Genomic DNA, 18,346 nt, shown 5'->3' with positions numbered 1-18,346 from the left:
TGAGCTCAAGCAGTCCTCCTGCCTTGGCCTCCCAAGTGCTGGATTACAGGTATGAGCCACTGCACCTGGCCTGAATTTTACACTTTAAATGGATGAATTGTGTGGCATGTGAATGAAATCTCAATAAAGATGTTTATAAAAATAAACACATGACCAGGCGTGGTGGGCTCATGCCCGTAATCTCAACCACTTTGGGAGGCCAAGGGGGATGGATCACGAAGTCAGGGGTTCAAGACCAGCCTGGCCAACATGGTGAGACCCTGTGTCTACTAAAAATTCAAAAATTCCCCAGGTGTGGTGCACTCACCTGTAGTGAGAATTGCTTGAGCCCAGGAGGCAGAGGCTGCAGTGAGCCAGGATCATGCCACTGCACTCCAGGCTGAGCAACAGAGTAAGACCCTGTCTCAAAAAAAAATTTTTTTAAGCTAAAAAGATTAAAAAATAAACACACTACAATTCATGACCATAAAAAGGTTAACCTGTAAGTCCTCAGAAATTTAACCTCATTCTTCCAGCAGTTCCATGATGCCTAAATAACCAGTATCATACTCTACCTGACACTGAAAATTCTGTGTTCTGAAGATTTAATCTGAAAATACTTATGAAGCAGTAGGAATTTTATGCAATTGTGCATCCGTATGTTGCTGAAGCTGTTTAAAGTCTCTCTTTTTTAACAGGTATCAGGAATTAAGGGAATCACTTCAGCAATGTAGGCTTCCTTGGGGCGCTGAAAAAGAATATGGTGGGATAATACCGATTTCACTCCCTGAGGACCACAGGCCAAAGTGTGAGCCTCCTCGTGTCATGGGCAAAGGACATCAGCATTACGGATTTGGTGGAGAAACCTGGCCAAGGTAAATAAACTTTCTGCCATTCACATAAAGGTTTTTATTATCCATTTTTCATTATTTCTAGTGTGAGTCCTTTGCTTAAATCTGTCTTCAAACTTATTTCTTTTACTATTTATGAAAAGACAGAATTAAAAACTAATTTCTAATTGGGAAATAGTAAAAAGCCTGTGTTTATGAATGGTTTTTGCTGTCCTTAGTGATGTTCAAATATTGTGATCAGAAATTTTGATTCTATTAATTTCTTTACTTACCATATCTTATCTAAAACTAAATGGGAATGTTCCTGAGATAGAAAGAGAGAGAACAATTAAATTTTAAATATTTTTGTTTGAGCAAAGACCTGGCCTAATTTGTATTAGGTTGTTGGAACTTTTGATTTGTAATTTTTTTATCAGTCTTTTTAATAGTCACTAGAATCTGCTAGGCATCGTTTGCAAGTGTTAAAATCTTTCAATAATAGTTTATAATAGTTCATAAATCTTAGTCACTCAGCAGCTCTTCAAAACACATTAAAATTCAACAGAAACAAACAAACAAAATATCTGAGTAGTGAATGTCAAATTAAATATTTCCTAAAAGCCAAAGGCAGACATACATAAGTGGTGGGACTCACAGCACAGCCACGGAGACATGAAGCTCTGAAGGCTCCTCCCACTACGAGTCTGTGCTCGCCCTCACCCTTTGTCCTCCCCTACCCCACTAGCCTGACCTACAAGAATGTGATTAGGGGCTGCAGGGCCGCCTGGAGGGTCATTTTGAGCATTGAGCAGAAGACCTACACCTTGGACAAGAAGCTGCAGCTGATTAAGGACCATCTGAAGAAAGTGGAGGCCAAGCTGAGATCATCTGTACCGTATTCCTGGAATTGTTGAATAAATACTTAATAGCCAGTACAACTAATCCAGAGAGTAAGGTCTTCTTTCTGAAAATGAAGGGTGATTACTTCCGGTACCTTGCTGAAGTTGCATGTGGTGATGATCAAAAATAAACGATAGATAATTCCCAAGGAGCTTAGCAAGAGACATTTGATATGCGCAAGAAAGATGCAACCCCACACCCAATCCGCCTGGGGCTTCCTCATAACTTCTCTGTATTTTACTATGAGATTCTTAATAACCCAGAGCTTGCCTTCACGCTGGCTACAAAGGCTTTTGATGAGGCCATTGCTGAACTTGATACACTGAATGAAGACTCCTACAAAGACAGCACCCTCATCATGCAGTTGCTTAGAGACAACCTAACACTTTGGACATCAGACAGTGCAGGAGAAGAATGTGATGCAGCAGAAGGAGCTGAAAACTAAATCCATACAGGGTGTCATCCTTCTTTCCTTCAAGAAACCTTTTTACACATCTCCATTCCTTATTCCACTTGGATTTCCTATAGCAAAGAAGCCATTCATGTGTATGGAATCAACTGTTTATAGTCTTTTCACACTGCAGCTTTGGGAAAACTTCATTCCTTGATTTGTGTTTGTCTTGGCCTTCCTGGTGTACAGTTACTGCTGTAGAAAAGTATTAATAGCTTCATTTCATATAATTCTGGTATTTAAGTAATCTGAACCAGTTCAGCAAGGGACTGTGTTTTGTATTATGGTGAAGATATGAAAATGTAGTTAATTACACTTTGAAGAGTGTTCCACATAACTTCTTAATTTCTACATTCTCTCCCCTACTCTTCAGGGGTTTCCTTTAGATAAGCCGCTTTTCCATGCTCTTAATATATTCCTTTTTAGTAGGAATCTAGAAGTATTAGATTGAATGGAAAAGCACTTGCCATCTCTGGCTAGGAGTCACAAATTGAAATGCCTCCTATATCACATAAGGAGGTCATGTAAATCTGTGTCAACAGGGAGTTTCCTTATTCACTCTTTATTTGCTGCTGTTTAACCTTCATTCCCAATAAAAATTCACGTATACCTCCTGTCTTTGTAAGTTCTGATATTCACTTTACTGTGTAAATAGAAGTAGCATGTTGCTACCAGAATACAAGCATTGCTTTTGGCAAATTAAAGTACATGTCATTTCTTAATACACTAGAAAGGGGAAATAAATTAAAATACACAAGTCCAAGTTAAAACCTTAGTACTTTTTCATGCAGATTTATGCACATGTGAGAGGGTGTCCAGTTCGTCTAGTGATTGTTATTTAGAGAGTTGGACCACTATCGTGTGTTGCTAATCATCGACCGTAGTCCCAAAAAAGCCTTGTGAAAATGTTATGCCCTATGTAACAGCAGAGTAACATTAAAAAAATTACATTTTATAAACCAAAAAATAAATATTTCCTAAGGATTAAGACATTTACTGAGAGCAGAGTCTATCATACCTTGGCACAACCTGTCAGACCTTTGCACAGAGCCCACTTCCTCCTGCTTTATCTAACAATACTGATTATCTGGTTTATGAACACTCTAGTTAACTGGTTTTTTGTTCTAAAGCAGGTAAAAGAAATAAATTAGGAAAGACAAGCCACAGCTAGAGAGAGAAACATTAACAGCAGGGACATGTGCCACCAATGACCTTATCAAAGCTGCAGAAAAGCAGTAAAAACCAGATAAATAAAAAGGCCTGTTAGTCACAGGCCAATTAGATTCAGACATCAACACACATTATGGATAGTGAGAACCTCACATTCATTCATTCACTCAACAGATTTTTTTAAGCCCACACTCTCATGGAACTGTAAGGTCTTCGTGAAGCAGATATTGCCATTCTTGTTTTACAATGAATAAACCAACCCAAGAGATTCAGTACCTTTTCTTGGGTCAGACAATTATAAAGTTGTAGAATAGGGGTTTGGGTCCAGATTTATTGACTCTAACACCCAAGTTCTTTTCATCTGTTCATTTTGTTTATGCATCTGTTTATTCATTTATCTGCTCAGTAATTTAAATATAGGAAGCATCGTTCTAGAGACTGGGGAGATAGCTCTATATAAAGTTTACAGCTGTTGCCCTCCCAAAATTTAAATATTAAAAAGTGTGCAATATTTTATAAGAATTGGAAGTATTCATACAGATTTACAGTGTGTAAAAAGAAAGCCAAAGATTTTTTTTTTTTTTGAGATGGAGTCTTTCTCTGTCACCAGGCTAGAATGCAGTAGCACTGTCTAGGCTCACTGCAACCTCCACCTCCCGGGTTCAAGTGATTATCCTGCCTCAGCCTCCTGAGTAGCTGGGACTACCGTCGTGTGCCTACCATACCCAGCTGATTTTTGCATTTTTAGTAGAGACAGGGTTTCACCATTTGGCCAGGATGGTCTCGATCTTTTGACCTCGTGATCCACCTGCCTTGGCCTCTCAAAGTGCTGGTATTACAGGTGAGAGCCACCGAGCCTGACAAGACTTGTTTCTTAAGGGCAATCTTCTTCACAATGAGATTTGTGCGTGATCTCTTACAGAATGGGACAGGGAGAGAGAAAATACTTGTTCCACTTAGAATGCCAATTATATTTGGCATACCCCTTAATTTTCTATAGACCGGAAAGGTCTGTGTAGTAAAAAGGTATTTATCTCTGTTTCAGGAATTCCTTTGGTTTTACTTTTTCTTTTTCATTTATTAAATACTAATAAAATTAGTTTTTTTCATTTTATTTTAAAAATATCATTAACTGTGATCCTATTCTTGCAATTTTAGTTCTGATTACAGCCATCCATCTCATTATTATTACTTTCTTACATCTATTTTTAGGCAAAGATATCTAGAATCATGTTCTACAAGGTGGTATTTGGGTATATTTTTCTGTAATTACTCAAACTTTCATGAGGACGTGTCATTTCCATAAAAATAATTAAACAATCTCTTTTAAAACAACAGCATTTATCAAGTACTTCTATATGCCACACATTGTGCTAAGTGCTTTATAAAACATCTCATTTAAATTATTTGCTTTTTTTAAAGTTCATTTGTTCCATAAAACTACTTTTGTTCTTTTTAAACTTAAATTTTAAGTACGCAGTTATTTGTATGTGTTAGGATTTTTGTGTTGCAAACAGAATCCCCCATGGCTAGTTTAAGAACAGGATTATGAGAGGATGTCAGATTAGCTCATAAAACTGTGGGGTGCCTAGAGAAACAGGCTCATTGCTCAGCATCCAGGAATAGTGGCCAGACTCACTCCCAGGACTGGCCTTGTCAGGGAGGAAGTGCTTCTTAACTGGACACCTCTACTGCCACCTTACTGGCAGTTTGCATGCCCCTCATGAAGCTGGTGTTCTCAGGCTCCTCACAGTCAAATCAAAGTCTAGCAGAACTTAGGGCACATTTGCACCCTGGCTGCTAGGAAGGCTGGAAAATGGCGTGTTCCAAATGTGGGAAACTAGCAAAATGTAGAGAGGGTGTTGTAAAGATGATGGTCATGAGTGCCATTGGACTGTCACTCTCAACAACAGCAGCAACAATGACATGCTTTTCTATTTGACACGAGGTTCCTGGGCCAGCAGCATCAGCGTCACCTAGGAAATGGTGAGTGCTACATCTCAGCCTCCACCCCAGATTTACTGAAACAGAATCTGCATTTTAACAAACTACTTCAGGTAATTCCAACATGCAGCAAAGTTGGAGAACCATTGCTACAGTGTAAGAAATTGCAACAATTTTCATTCAAATGAAAATAAATGGCCGGGCACAGTGGCTCATGCCTGTAATCCTAGCACTTTGGGAGGCTGAGGTGGGTGGATCACCTGAGGTCAGGAGTTCAAGACCAGCCTGGCCATCATGGTGAAACCCCATCTTTGTTTAAAAAAAAAAAGAAAAGAAAGAAAAGAAAAGAAAAAGGAATGAAAAAGAATGACAAAACCCCTGAGAAATATAGGATTATGTGAAGAGGCCAAATCTACAAATCACTGGCATCCCTGAAAGNAAAAAAAAAAAAAAAAAGAAAATACACTTACCTCCCCAAAAGCAGAGACCCAAAGAAAGCAGTTTCCAACTTTGCTGCATCCAACTCCAAGCACTCGCTCCTGTCTAGTTCAGTTGTAATCTTGTCCCAATATTCTGTACCTATGCTCTTTAATGAAGTTAACCATCACCAATGTATCCTATATGAAATAATAAGGAAAATGGAGAGAAAAAAAGAAAATATATAAAAATATGTAAGACACAGCAAGGCAGAAAATATGAGAAGTGACTGTAGTCTCATTCCTGCACCTGGTCATGAGGCTATCATTGGTGTTATAATTTCCTTCCCCCAGAAAAGAAGTCATTATATGAAAAAGACATTTGTACACACGTTTATAGCAGCATAATATGCAACTGCAAAAATATGGAACCAGCCCAAGTGCCCATCAGCCAACGAGTGGATGGAGCAAATGTGGCATAGATATACCATGACTCAGCCATAAAAAGAAATGAAATAATGGCATTCACAGCAACCTGGATGGAGTTGGAAACCATTATTCTACGTGAAGTAACTCAGGAATGGAAAACCAGATATTATATGTTCTCACCTATAAGTTGGAGCCAAGCTATGAGGATGCAAAGGCTTAAGAATGATACAATGGACTCTGGGGACTCAGGGAAAAAGGGTCGGAAAGGGGTGAAGGATAAAAGACTACACACTGGGTACAGTGTACACTGCTTGGGTGATTATTACACCAAAATCTCAGAAATCACCACTATAGAAGTTACTCATGTAACAAAACACCACCTGTTCCCCAAAAACTATTGAAATTAAAAAATGCTTTTATAAATAATAATAATAATTTCCTTCCTCCACTACATGTTCCAAGTTCCCTTGCCCTCAGCCAATATCTGAGCTGGTGGGAGTACACTACTTGATAGAACAATGCAAAATTATGTTTTGAGAGATCTTAGCTCTTTGTGGTTCTGCCTGTATAACGCTGCTATAGTATTTCATTAACTTCATGCTACTGAAGACAATACTAGGTGTTAAAAGGTTCCCCAGGTTCCAGAAATATTCCTTTCCCCCATCATTGTATAATATCCTCTGACCCTTGATATTCAGGATCAGTCATCCTAGCCCAAAATTACCACATCATCATCAGTTCAGCTTCCAATGCAATTGGGTCCATTGTTTTATCCCCTGTTGGAAGCGCTTCTCCCTTGACCTCTAAACCACCAAAGCTCAAGTTGGCTGGGGAGGGAGTAACATTTTCTCAAGTGGAACCATAAGTATAACAGTAAGAAGCACCACTCCCACTTCCACCCTTTGGTTTTCAGACTATGCATTCTGGCTAAGGGGGAACCTATTTATTGGTCACTGGTTCAGGGCATGTCCCACACTCTTTAGGACAACACTCAGCCATAATTGAATATTCAGTAGGCCATTCTAATGCTCCATTAAATATGAGAAAATATAACATTCTATAAATATGGTGAATCATTTTAATTCAAGCAACCATTGCTCAATGTCTTTTGTAGTAAATTGAGTTCCTTAGTCAAAAGTAATGTTTAAAATGGCATGGCAACGAATGAGACATTTAGTAAGTTTACTGTTGATGTTACTGGCAGAAGCATGGTGAAAAGGGAAGGGAAATCCCTATTTTGAAGAAGTGTGATGGAAGGGGTTTGATGTAATCATCCTATCACCAGATGGCTGACTAGTGCATCCAGGGATAGGTCACCCTATCAAGTGCTTAGGATTGACCAATTCTGCTGGCAAACTCAAATGTGCCAATAGACAGATGAGTCTTAGTCAGGGAAGCTCATGTCGCTGAATACATATGTGATCATTTCTGTGCTGCTGCCATGATCACTTCGTTACGAAGTCACTGAACAAGGACCGGGTGACTGGGAAAAACCTGACATGCATAGAGCTAGTCATTATGTCTACCTGATTATTGAGAACATCCACAATGCTGGGGTTCTCCAGGTGAGCATTCCTGTGAGGTACAAATAAACCTCACACTCCAGGGCTATTTGGAGGCTGGAAAAAGCAAGTTTCTTGGAATCCACATTGGGTAGATGAGATTCACAGTACACGCACTATAAAAATGTAGGCTGGGGTGAGGCGCAGTGGCCTACAGCAGTAATCTCAGCACTCTGGGAGGCCTAGGCGGGTGAATCACCTGAGGTCAGGAGTTCTAGACCAACCTGGCCAACATGGTGAAACCCCGTCTTTACCAAAAATACAAAAAAATTAGCCGGGCATGGTGGTGGGCACTTGTAATCCCAGCTGCTCATGAGGCTGAGGCGGGAGGATTGTTTGAACCTGGGAGGCAGAGGTTACAATGAGCCGAGATTGCTCCACTGGACTCCAGCCTGGACGACAGAACGAGACTCCATATATATATAGAGAGAGATAGATAGATAGATTCCATGTTCAAAAGATATTGGGCAGCCACAAGTCACAGGTGAGCACAGCATACATAAAAAGGTTACAGATGCCAGGCGCAGTGGCTCACGCTTGTAATCCCAGCACTTTGAGAGGCCGAGGCAGGCGGATCACGAGATCAAGAGATCAAGACCATCCTGGCCAACATGGTGAAACCCCACCTCTACTAAAAAATACAAAAACTAGCTGGGCGTGGTGGCGCGTGCCTGTAGTTCCAGCTACTTGGGATGCTGAGGCAAGAGCATTGCTTGAACCTAGGAGGCGGAGGTTGCTGTGAGCCGAGCTCGCGCCACCGCACTCCAGTCTGGCGCCTGGCAACAGACCAAAACTCTGTCTCAAAAAAAAGAAAAAAAAAAGGTTACAGATGAGGTTCATTTTGATTTGACCATTACCCCACAGTCTGACTCTCCTTCCTAGAAGGAACCACTGTCACCACTTTGGTGTCTCCTTCTATGCCTTCTGTTATGCACTTACACTATCACACATGCACCCATTGAAAATGTACGGTGTTGGCCGGGCGCGGTGGCTGAAGCCTGTAATCCCAGCACTTTGGGAGGCGGAGGCGGGTGGATCACGAGGTTAAGACATTGAGACCATCCTGGTCAACATGGTGAAACCCCGTCTCTACTAAAAATACAAAACATTAGCTGGGCATGGTGGTGCGTGCCTGTAATCCCAGCTACTCAGGAGGCTGAGGCAGGAGAATTGCCTGAACCCAGGAGGCGGAGGTTGCGGTGAGCCTAGATCGCGCCATTGCACTCCAGCCTGGGTAACATGAGTGAAACTCCGTCTCAAAAAAAAAAAAAAAAATGTACGGTGTTGGCCGGGTGCGGTGGCTGAAGCCTGTAATCCCAGCACTTTGGGAGGCGGAGGCGGGTGGATCACGAGGTTAAGACATTGAGACCATCCTGGTCAACATGGTGAAACCCCGTCTCTACTAAAAATACAAAACATTAGCTGGGCATGGTGGTGCGTGCCTGTAATCCCAGCTACTCAGGAGGCTGAGGCAGGAGAATTGCCTGAACCCAGGAGGCGGAGGTTGCGGTGAGCCTAGATCGCGCCATTGCACTCCAGCCTGGGTAACATGAGTGAAACTCCGTTTTCAAAAAAAAAAAAAAAAATGTACGGTGTTGGCCGGGTGCGGTGGCTGAAGCCTGTAATCCCAGCACTTTGGGAGGCGGAGGCGGGTGGATCACGAGGTTAAGACATTGAGACCATCCTGGTCAACATGGTGAAACCCCGTCTCTACTAAAAATACAAAACATTAGCTGGGCATGGTGGTGCGTGCCTGTAATCCCAGCACTTTGGGAGGCTGAGGCAGGCAGATCACGAGGTCAGGAGATTGAGACCATCCTGGCTAACCCGTCTCTACTAAAATGCAAAAAATTAGCTGGGCGTGGTGGCTCACACCGTAATCCCAGCACTTTGGCAGACTGAGGCAGGCAGATCACCTGCAGTCAGGAGTTTGAGACCAGCCTGGTCAACATGGTGAAATCTCATCTCTACAAAAATACAAAAATTAGCCAGGCATGATAGCGGGTGCCTGTAATCCCAGCTATTCAGGAGCCTGCGGCAGGAGAATCGCTTGAACCTAGGAGGCAGAGGTTGCAGTGAGCTTAGATTGTGCCATTGCACTCCAGCCTGGGCGAATGAGCAAGACACTGTCTGTAAATAAATAAATAAATAAATAGGCAAATCCTAAGTGAGTTACAGTATAGGAATTTTTTTTTTTTTTAAATCTTAGTGCATGTGGCCCAAATGATGTATATTAGTCTCATGGTAGTGACTAAAAGTATTCATTTCCTCACACTCTCGGCCATCTATGTTATGAAAATGTGTAACTGTTGCCCATCTAATGAGTCTGAAGGGTATCGTGGTTATGAGAATGCATTTCTCTGCTTATTGCGTTGAGTACTTTTCTTCTCTTTTATGTAAGGCCATTCACATTTCCTTTTCTATGTTTATTCTTTGCCCATTTTTATCGTTTGTATCTTATAGATTCTTGTTGATTCTCTGTGTTCTGAAAACAATTCTTTATGTGTTATCTTTATTTATATTTGCAAGTATTTCTTCTAATTTTTATTTTATTTGAACTTTTATGATGTCTTTGTCTTATAATTAAATTTGGGTATTTTCATGTTTTATTTTTAATTTTTTTAAATTTTTTTTTTTTGAGACGGAGTTTCATTCTGTTGCCCAGGTTGGAGTGCAGTGGCATAATCTCAGCTCACTGCAACATCTGCTTCCCAGGTTCAAGTGATTCTCATGCCTCAGCCTCCCGAGTAGCTAGGATTACAGACAGGTGCCACCATGCCCAGCAAATTTTTTCTATTTTTAGTAAAGGTGGGGTTTCACCATCTTGGCTAGGCTGGTCTTCAACTCCTGGCCTCAAGTGATCTGCCCACCTCGGCCTCCCACAGTGCTAAGATTACAGGCATGAGCCATCGTGCCCAGCCTTATAATTAAATTTTATGATCAAATTTTCTTTCAGGCTTTTGACTTTTAAAAGAAAATTATTGTTTTGAAGGTCCTTCCTACCACCAAAGACAAAAACATACTCCTATACATTTTCTTTCAATTTTTATATAGATTTTTCCCCAAATTCTTTAGATTTTTAAGTCCATCTGAAATTATCTTTCTGAATACTGTAAATAGAGATGGATTATTTTTCAAATGAATACTGAATTTTTTCTTTTTTTTTTTTGAGACAGAGTCTCACTTTTGTCTCCAGGCTGGAAAGCGCAATGGCACGATCTGGACTCACTGCAACCTCCTCCTCCCAGGGTTCAAGCGATTCTCCTGCCTCAGCCTTTCAAGTAGCTGGGATTACAGCTGCCCACCACCATGCTTGACTAATTTTTGTATTTTTTAGTAGAGGCAGGGTTTCACCATGTTGGCAAGGCTGGTCTTGAACACCTGACCTTAGGTGATCCGCCCACCTCAGCCTCCCAAAGTGCTGGGATTACAGACCTGAGCCACCATGCCGAGTCCTGAATTTTTTCTTTTTTTCTTTTTTTTTTTTTGAGACGGAGTTTCACTCTTGTTACCCAGGCTGGAGTGCAATGGCGCGATCTCGGCTCACCGCAACCTCCGCCTCCTGGGTTCAGGCAATTCTCCTGCCTCAGCCTCCTGAGTAGCTGGGACTACAGGCACGCGCCACCATGCCCAGCTGAATTTTTGTATTTTTAGTAGAGACGGGGTTTCACCACATTGACCAGGATGGTCTCGATCTCTTGACCTTGTGATCCACCCGCCTCGGCCTCCCAAAGTGCTGGGATTACAGGCTTGAGCCACCACGCCCGGCCTGAGTCCTGAATTTTTTCTATGTTAAAAAGTACATCCTGGGCCGGGCGCGGTGGCTCACGCCTGTAATCCCAGCACTTTGGGAGGCCGAGGCGGGTGGATCACGAGGTCAAGAGATCGAGACCATCCTGGTCAACATGGTGAAACTCCGTCTCTACTAAAAATACAAAAAAATCAGCTGGGCATGGTGGCACGTGCCTGTAATCCCAGCTACTCAGGAGGCTGAGGCAGGAGAATTGCCTGAACCCAGGAGGCGGAGGCTGCGGTGAGCCGATATCGCGCCATTGCACTCCAGCCTGGGTAACATGAGTGAAACTCTGTCTCAAAAATAAAATAAAATAAAATAAAAATAATGAATGAAATAAAATGACATCTTTTCATATATTGAATTTCTACATATACATGGATATATTATTAATCTGTTTGTCTTTTACTCTCACCATTATACTATGTTAATTTTAAAACATGTTTAATTTAATCTTTTCTTTCTTTTCAGAAAGCTTCCTGTTGAACAATTTTATTATTTGACCCAGAACAAAAAAAGTGATGTCTATGGAAATGATTCTTTGTAAGTCTGAGGTTTTTTTTTCTTACATAGAATCAAATAACATTTTAAGTGGAAATGAGTTATATGAGACATTTTTAAAGCCCCAAATGGGGACTTTTAGAGAAACAAATTACTCCTTTTTTAAAATAGAGACAATTAATACCAAAAACCAAGACCAAACAAACAAAAGCAAATAAATAACAAACCAGTAGTTTTTAGTGTTTAAAGAAATCAAGAGGAAAAACAGGAGCTGATGAATAGTAAAATTCAAAGGGATTCCTAAAGGTTATCTTGGTCCATTTCCCTGCCTTTGACCTACTTACCCAATCCAGTAAGAATCTGCTACATTTCTTAAAATATCAATATAAAATGCCATGGTGGCCCTCAACAAATTTTCAACAAGAATTTAACTAGTATATAGGTTTTTATTCTCATCAACAAATAACTCTTAATAAAATTACTTCCTAAGTATTTTTTTACACGAGGCATACTTGTTAATTTACTCATCACTTAAAGGTATTCTTTTCAAGTGTAGTATTTTTATACTTTTAAGGAGTTTTTCATGTACATTACAAAAGCATACATTTTTATTTTTAGAGAAAAATAAAACACAGCCAGGCATAGTGGCTCATGCCTGTAATCCCAGCACTTTGGGAGGCTGAGGCTGGTGGATCACCTGAGGTCAGGAGTTTAAGAGCAGCCTGGCCAACATGGTGAAACCCCATCTCTTTTAAAAAAACAAAAATTATCCAGGCATAGTGGTGGACACCTGTAATCCCAGCTACTCGGGAGGCTGAGGCAGGAGAATCACTTGAACCCAAGAGGCGGAGGTTGCAGGGAGCCAAGATCGAGCCATTGCACTCCATTCTGGGTGACAAGAGCGAAACTCTGTCTCAAAAAATAAATACAGCAGCATTGAAGTAATAATGAAACAATCCCTTCTTTATTAAGAAGTGCCAGTTGTTGATAGGTAAAAATTTAATATAGAAGTTAGCCACTAGATGGCGCCAAAAAGGCAAAATTTGTGGTTGTCTGGGTTTATCCTGGGATTTTTGGTGAATTTTGCAAAGCAGATGTGATGGGTGGCAGTAAAATTAATGAACTGATTTAAGTCAAGGAAGAGGTGTCTCAGCATTTGTTACTTTTATCTTTTCAAATCTTGAAGTTTTAAAAATGTTATATTTTAAATTTCTTTTTTTTTCATTTTGAATCAAATCAATTTTAGGCAAATGCTTGTCAATATTGTAGTAGAATTTGTCACATGAGAATAATTTTAGATACTAGCTTAATGTATTATACATAGTTGCCAATCTATTAATAACAACTCTAGATTCTTTGGATTCATATATTCATCACTTCCCTGCTCCCTGTGCCCCTACCATCTCTCCCACTCAGTGATGTCGATGTAAGACAGAACATGCTTTTTTCAGTTTCATTCCCACAGATTTAGAGGAGAAATTTAAAAAGATATAAACTTTTATAGTTCACGGGAATCACGTGTTTATAATACATTACAGGATAGTAAATTTATATGGCTTACCTGCCACTTTCTAGGGAATATCTGCTAGCATGGAGGAACATCTAAAAAATTAAACAGTGTATTCAATTTTACTGACTTTTACTATCAAACTGATACCATTCTGTTCATTTTTCATGCCTGAAATCTTCCAGAATTTTTATTTGCACAGGCTGAAATGAATTGTTGAAATCCAATGTAGATGGATGATTACCGGTTTTAGTCGACTTTTTTTTGCAGGGCTACAGGATTATTTCTTGGCAAGGTTTGGAGTAATTAGTAAATGCAAAGCCTTGGAATGAACTGCTTCAGAAAAGGCATGCTTCCAGGATCTTGGTCAGTTTTGTTCTATCCTGTCTCTGCCAACTAGGCAACATTTACTATCATGAGAGATCAGCAACCCTGAGCAAAGGTAGAAAGCACACATGGTAGTTATGTATCCTCTCCAGCCAGGCCACACTCAGGTCACTTTAGGCCATGGAATTGCACCACATGTATAATGTCAGGTTTCCTCAGAGTACTTTGGCTACTGCCTGATTATGAGAGTAAAGGTCAGAAAGAACCAGAGCTCTCTTATCATTAGAAGTGGTCATCCCTTGTACCTTCACTGCAAATGGAAAATGCAGAAGCAGTGGTGAGCATGACTGAGGTTAGAATAAATGGAAGGAAAAATTAATCCACCGACAACCGAGACATGGAAACAACATATCTCTGTCATGTCAGTATTCAGGGATCCAGAAAGTTAATCAAGAATATTATCTTAATGACACTACAGTTTGAAATGGAATATATCTTTATTTATTTTATTTTATTTTATTTTTTTGAGACAGACTCTTTCTCTGTTGCCCAGGCTGGCGTGCAGTGGCAAGATCTCTGCTCACTGCAATCTCCGCCTCCTAGGTAATCCTGAGTAGCTGGGATTATAGGCATGCACCACCACACCTAGCTAATTTTTTTTTTTTTTTTTTTATTTATGGTACTTCTTGTATTTTTTTTTTTTTTGTATTTGGTATATTGGCCAGGCTGGTCTCTAATGCCTGAGTTCAAGCGATCTGCCCCCCTTGACCTCCCAAAGTGCTGGGATTGCATGCGTGAGCCACCATGCCTGGCCTATATCATTAATCGAATTTCTAATAGGAATATAAACTTTTAAAAATCTTTAATATAGAACTTGTTTCCTGTTTTTATTCTAGGATACCCAAGCCGCCTAATTCAACAGTAGGGTAAGTAAACATAAATTTTCCTTCTCTGTTATAACCAAGAAAAAAAAAATTGGCATTTCCTATGTCTTAGAAGTGTGAACACAAGTGAGATGTTACATGAAAACTTTTTTTTTTTTTTGAGATGGAGTCTCACTTTGTCACCCAGGCTGGAGTGCACTGGCGTGATCACAGCTCACTGCAGCCTTGACTTCCCTGGGTTCAGATGATCCTCCCACCTTCACCTGTCAACTACCTGGGACTACAGATGTGCGCCACTATGCCTGGCTAATTTTTGTAATTTTTTTGTAGAGATTGGTTATTGCTGTGTTGCCCAGGCTGGTCTCAAACCCCTGGGCTCAAGTGATCCGCCCACCTCAGCCTCCCAAAGTACTGGGATAACAGGCATGAGCCACAGTGCCCGGCCTGAAAACTATGTTTTAACAGTGGGAAGGAAAGGCTGGTGCAAGTCTAATGTAACATTACTTTGATTTCTCTCCCATTATATCTTCAGCAAATCTTTTTTAATAAATATTTTATTTTCGTATGATTTTAGGTTTATAGAATTATTGAGAAGATAGTGTGGAGAGTTCCCATAAACATCACATGCAATTTCCCCTGTTGTTAGCATCTCACATTAATATGGCACATGTGTCACAATTAATGAACCACTGCTGATGCCTTACTATGACCCCAAGTCCATGCTTTATCCAGATTTCCTCAATTTCTCCCTCATGTCCTTTTTCTGTCCCAGGATCCCATCCAGAGTACCGCATTACATTTGGTAGTCATCTCCCCTTAGGTTCCTCTTGGCTGTGACAGTTTCTCAGACTTTCCTTGTTTTAATGACCTTGACAATTTTTAGGATTATTGGTCAGATATTTTGTAGAACGCCCCCAAATTGGACTTTGACTGATGTTTTCCTTATGGTTAGATGGGGGTGATGTATTTGGGGCCACAGAGATAAAGTGCTGTTTTCATCGCTTCATAGCAAGGGTACATGAATAACATTTCTCTATCCCATGGACTTCCTAATTTTGCTTTTCTTCTAGTTTAGACAGCTCCCACATTGAGACTGTCTAGAAAAAATAAAATTTTTTTAACCTCTGCCAATTCTCCAAATGACAGGAAAATTATATCCCTATGGTCTCTTTATCATGTTTATTTTTTTCCTTCAGTGTGCTGGCTGTTTTTGGCTTTTTGGTTTTGAAGCAGTACTTGTTTTGTTGATTTATTGCTTAAAGAAACAGATGCCTGGGTTGAAAAGTTTATTACAAGACGGTTAGAGATCACTTTGCTGAAGCAGAATGCCCAAAACAATTCCTGGGATCATCTTAAAATTAGACACAGTAATTAAAAGCAACTAGAAATTCTTCCTGTACCATTCTAAAAACACAAAACTCATTTATTTTCTGCTTTATATTTTTATACTATTTATGAAACTTGTTCACTGATAAAGAATTGGGCATAATTTATTTTAAAATTAAATTTAGTTTTATCTAGCAAAATTAAGAAAATGTCCTATTTTATGGTACACATTCCAAGACCCATGAACACAGGGACATTGGCTCAGTGTCCTGTCCCCCAGGATTAGAACAGTTTCTGACATTTAAAAAAGTGTCCCAATAAATATTTGGTGATTAATTATTTCAATCATATTTCTTTCTGTTCTTTTCATTTTGTTTTGTTTCCTCAATAAATCTCAGAGAGACCTGCTTGCCATATCCAATTGAACACCCCTACCACACACACACCTGTCGTGGCGCCATGTTCCCTACCTTCACGTCGCCTGAGGACCTCTACACCGGCATTAAAGCCCGCACCCAGCAGCCCTTTCCTCCCACCGTGCCAACCAAGGCTTATGATTCAACAGTTTTGAAGACAAGAGGTAAAATGTCATTTGGAATCAGAACTGTATTAATTCTTATTATTGGGCTTTCTTCAATAATAAAATTAAAGCAAGAAACACAAAGGACTCAAGTCACAAACGTGTGACTCAGTAGATCAGGCAACTTGTTCTCAGCTTCGACTTTATAATCAGCTGGAGCACCACCAACCCATCCCATCAGACTTTCTGCAGGTGCTCCCGAACTTTCCCCTCGACACAACCTCCCACGATAGAATCAGAAACCAAAACTTTGGTGACTTTTATTCCACTAATATTTTCTATTTTTATTTCTTTCCTGCTCTCATGGGTTTTGCTTTTGAAAATTTCCTCCTAGCCCAGGTGATCAGCACAAGAGATAGTGTTTGTTTCAGTCATAGAGTCTGGACGTGGGTACAGCAGCAGTGATAGAATGGAAAGATCTTATTGATGTTATTGAAATAAGATGCAGAAAGCAATGGAAGTAGTTTGTTCAGTTCTTCTTAACACCCTGGAGCACATTCTCCCAGCTGCACACCTTTGAGTCTTTGTGAATGTGTTTTATCAGAGAGGACGGTAATCCCACACATTAGTCATCAAATCTCTCCCACACTAGACACCTCAGTCTTTGCTGAGGAGACCTTCACATGTGTATAAACAGACCACCTCTGAAGAAAGAGTGAAAACACTCGAGAGAGGGACGGAAAAGGTACATGGTAGGCAAAGGTAAATATTTGTTGAGTGCATTTAGGTGAGGTAGGAAAGACTCAAGAATTGTTCTGTCACACAGTTCCTTTATGCATGAATATTTGGATCAAAATGCAACAAGAATATATTGCCATCATCAGCCTCAACCTCAGTGTCTTATTGGCAGACAGTAATGTTTTGAGAGCTAGTATAGTGGAACGTGTAAAAGCATGGATCCTGGAGTCAGACTGCACGAGTAGAATTCTGGATCTGCTACTTACTCACCTGTGGTCCATGGGAGAGTTTCTGAACTTCTCTATTCTGCTTTCCCATGTGCAAAATGGGGATACTATGAATAGTTCCCACTTAACAAATAACAGATATAAACGTTAGCAGTTATTCTCTTACCCTGCTAGCATATAATGACTGCAGTATATGTGCACCATGCTGAACTTTCCCATTGCCTCTCAAAACAGGCAGCACTGGAAAAAGGCAGTGAAAGCTGTGTCAAGTATAGTGACTGTTACTGTTGAGCACTGTGCTTAGTTATATAGCAGTAGTGGGGAGAGATGGTGCCATGCAAAAGAACGATGAATGTTCTAAAGGAAATGATAAATATGAGACCTAAACAAGTAAAATTTTTATGACTTTGTTAGGTAAATTGTCAAAGTAACACTGTATTTCTTTTTCTCAATCCTGAATTCAGTAATTTCTGAAATTATATGAAATACATATAGTTAGCAAGAAATCATATAAATGTGTATTGAATTCATAACAACTCTTTATTTTATTTTTTTTGAGAGATGGAATCTCGCTCTGTTGCCCAGGCTGGAGTACAATGGCACAATCTTGGCTCACTGCAACCTCCGCCTCCTGAGTTCAAGCAATTCTCCTGCCTCAGCCTCCTGAGTAGCTGGGATTACAGGTGTGCGCCACCACACCTGGCTAATTTTTGTATTTTTGGTAGAGACGGGGTTTCATCATGTTGGTCAGGCTGATCTCAAACTCCTGACCTTGTGATCTGCCCACCTCAGCCTCCCAAAGTGCTGGGATTACAGGTGTGAGCCACCATGCCAGGCCTACA

The 18,346-nt window shown here is 40.3% G+C and overlaps 1 protein-coding gene, 1 long non-coding RNA gene and 1 pseudogene across 4 annotated transcripts in view; 2 read left to right on the top strand and 1 right to left on the bottom strand.

The window, feature by feature from the left end:
- The window catches only part of CUNH7orf31 (chromosome unknown C7orf31 homolog), a 57,053-nt gene that overhangs the window by 12,363 nt on the left and 26,344 nt on the right, over positions 1-18,346 (top strand). For both annotated transcript variants that reach the window (XM_017527011.2, XM_017527010.2), the window contains exons 3-6: positions 678-854; positions 11,946-12,017; positions 14,706-14,735; positions 16,418-16,599. In XM_017527011.2, coding sequence (XP_017382500.1) covers positions 678-854; positions 11,946-12,017; positions 14,706-14,735; positions 16,418-16,599 — 461 coding nt within the window. The remainder of the gene's footprint in view (positions 1-677; positions 855-11,945; positions 12,018-14,705; positions 14,736-16,417; positions 16,600-18,346) is intronic.
- Positions 1,029-2,387, top strand: LOC108303101 (annotated as a pseudogene). Its single transcript, XR_001824689.2, has 2 exons — positions 1,029-1,047; positions 1,467-2,387. The product of XR_001824689.2 is annotated as a 14-3-3 protein theta-like (transcript).
- Positions 5,739-18,346, bottom strand: part of LOC119470943 — an 18,361-nt gene continuing 5,753 nt past the window's right edge. The window contains exons 2-3 of the long non-coding RNA XR_005199923.1: positions 13,938-14,119; positions 5,739-5,891 (exon numbers count right to left, since the gene is read on the bottom strand). This is a non-coding gene — a long non-coding RNA (uncharacterized LOC119470943). The remainder of the gene's footprint in view (positions 5,892-13,937; positions 14,120-18,346) is intronic.

Source organism: Cebus imitator, unplaced genomic scaffold, assembly GCF_001604975.1.
Source record: "Cebus imitator isolate Cc_AM_T3 unplaced genomic scaffold, Cebus_imitator-1.0 Scaffold45, whole genome shotgun sequence".
NCBI lineage: Eukaryota > Metazoa > Chordata > Mammalia > Primates > Cebidae > Cebus > Cebus imitator.
Note: the sequence above shows the minus strand (reverse complement) of the source record. Positions and strands in the feature narration are given on the sequence as shown.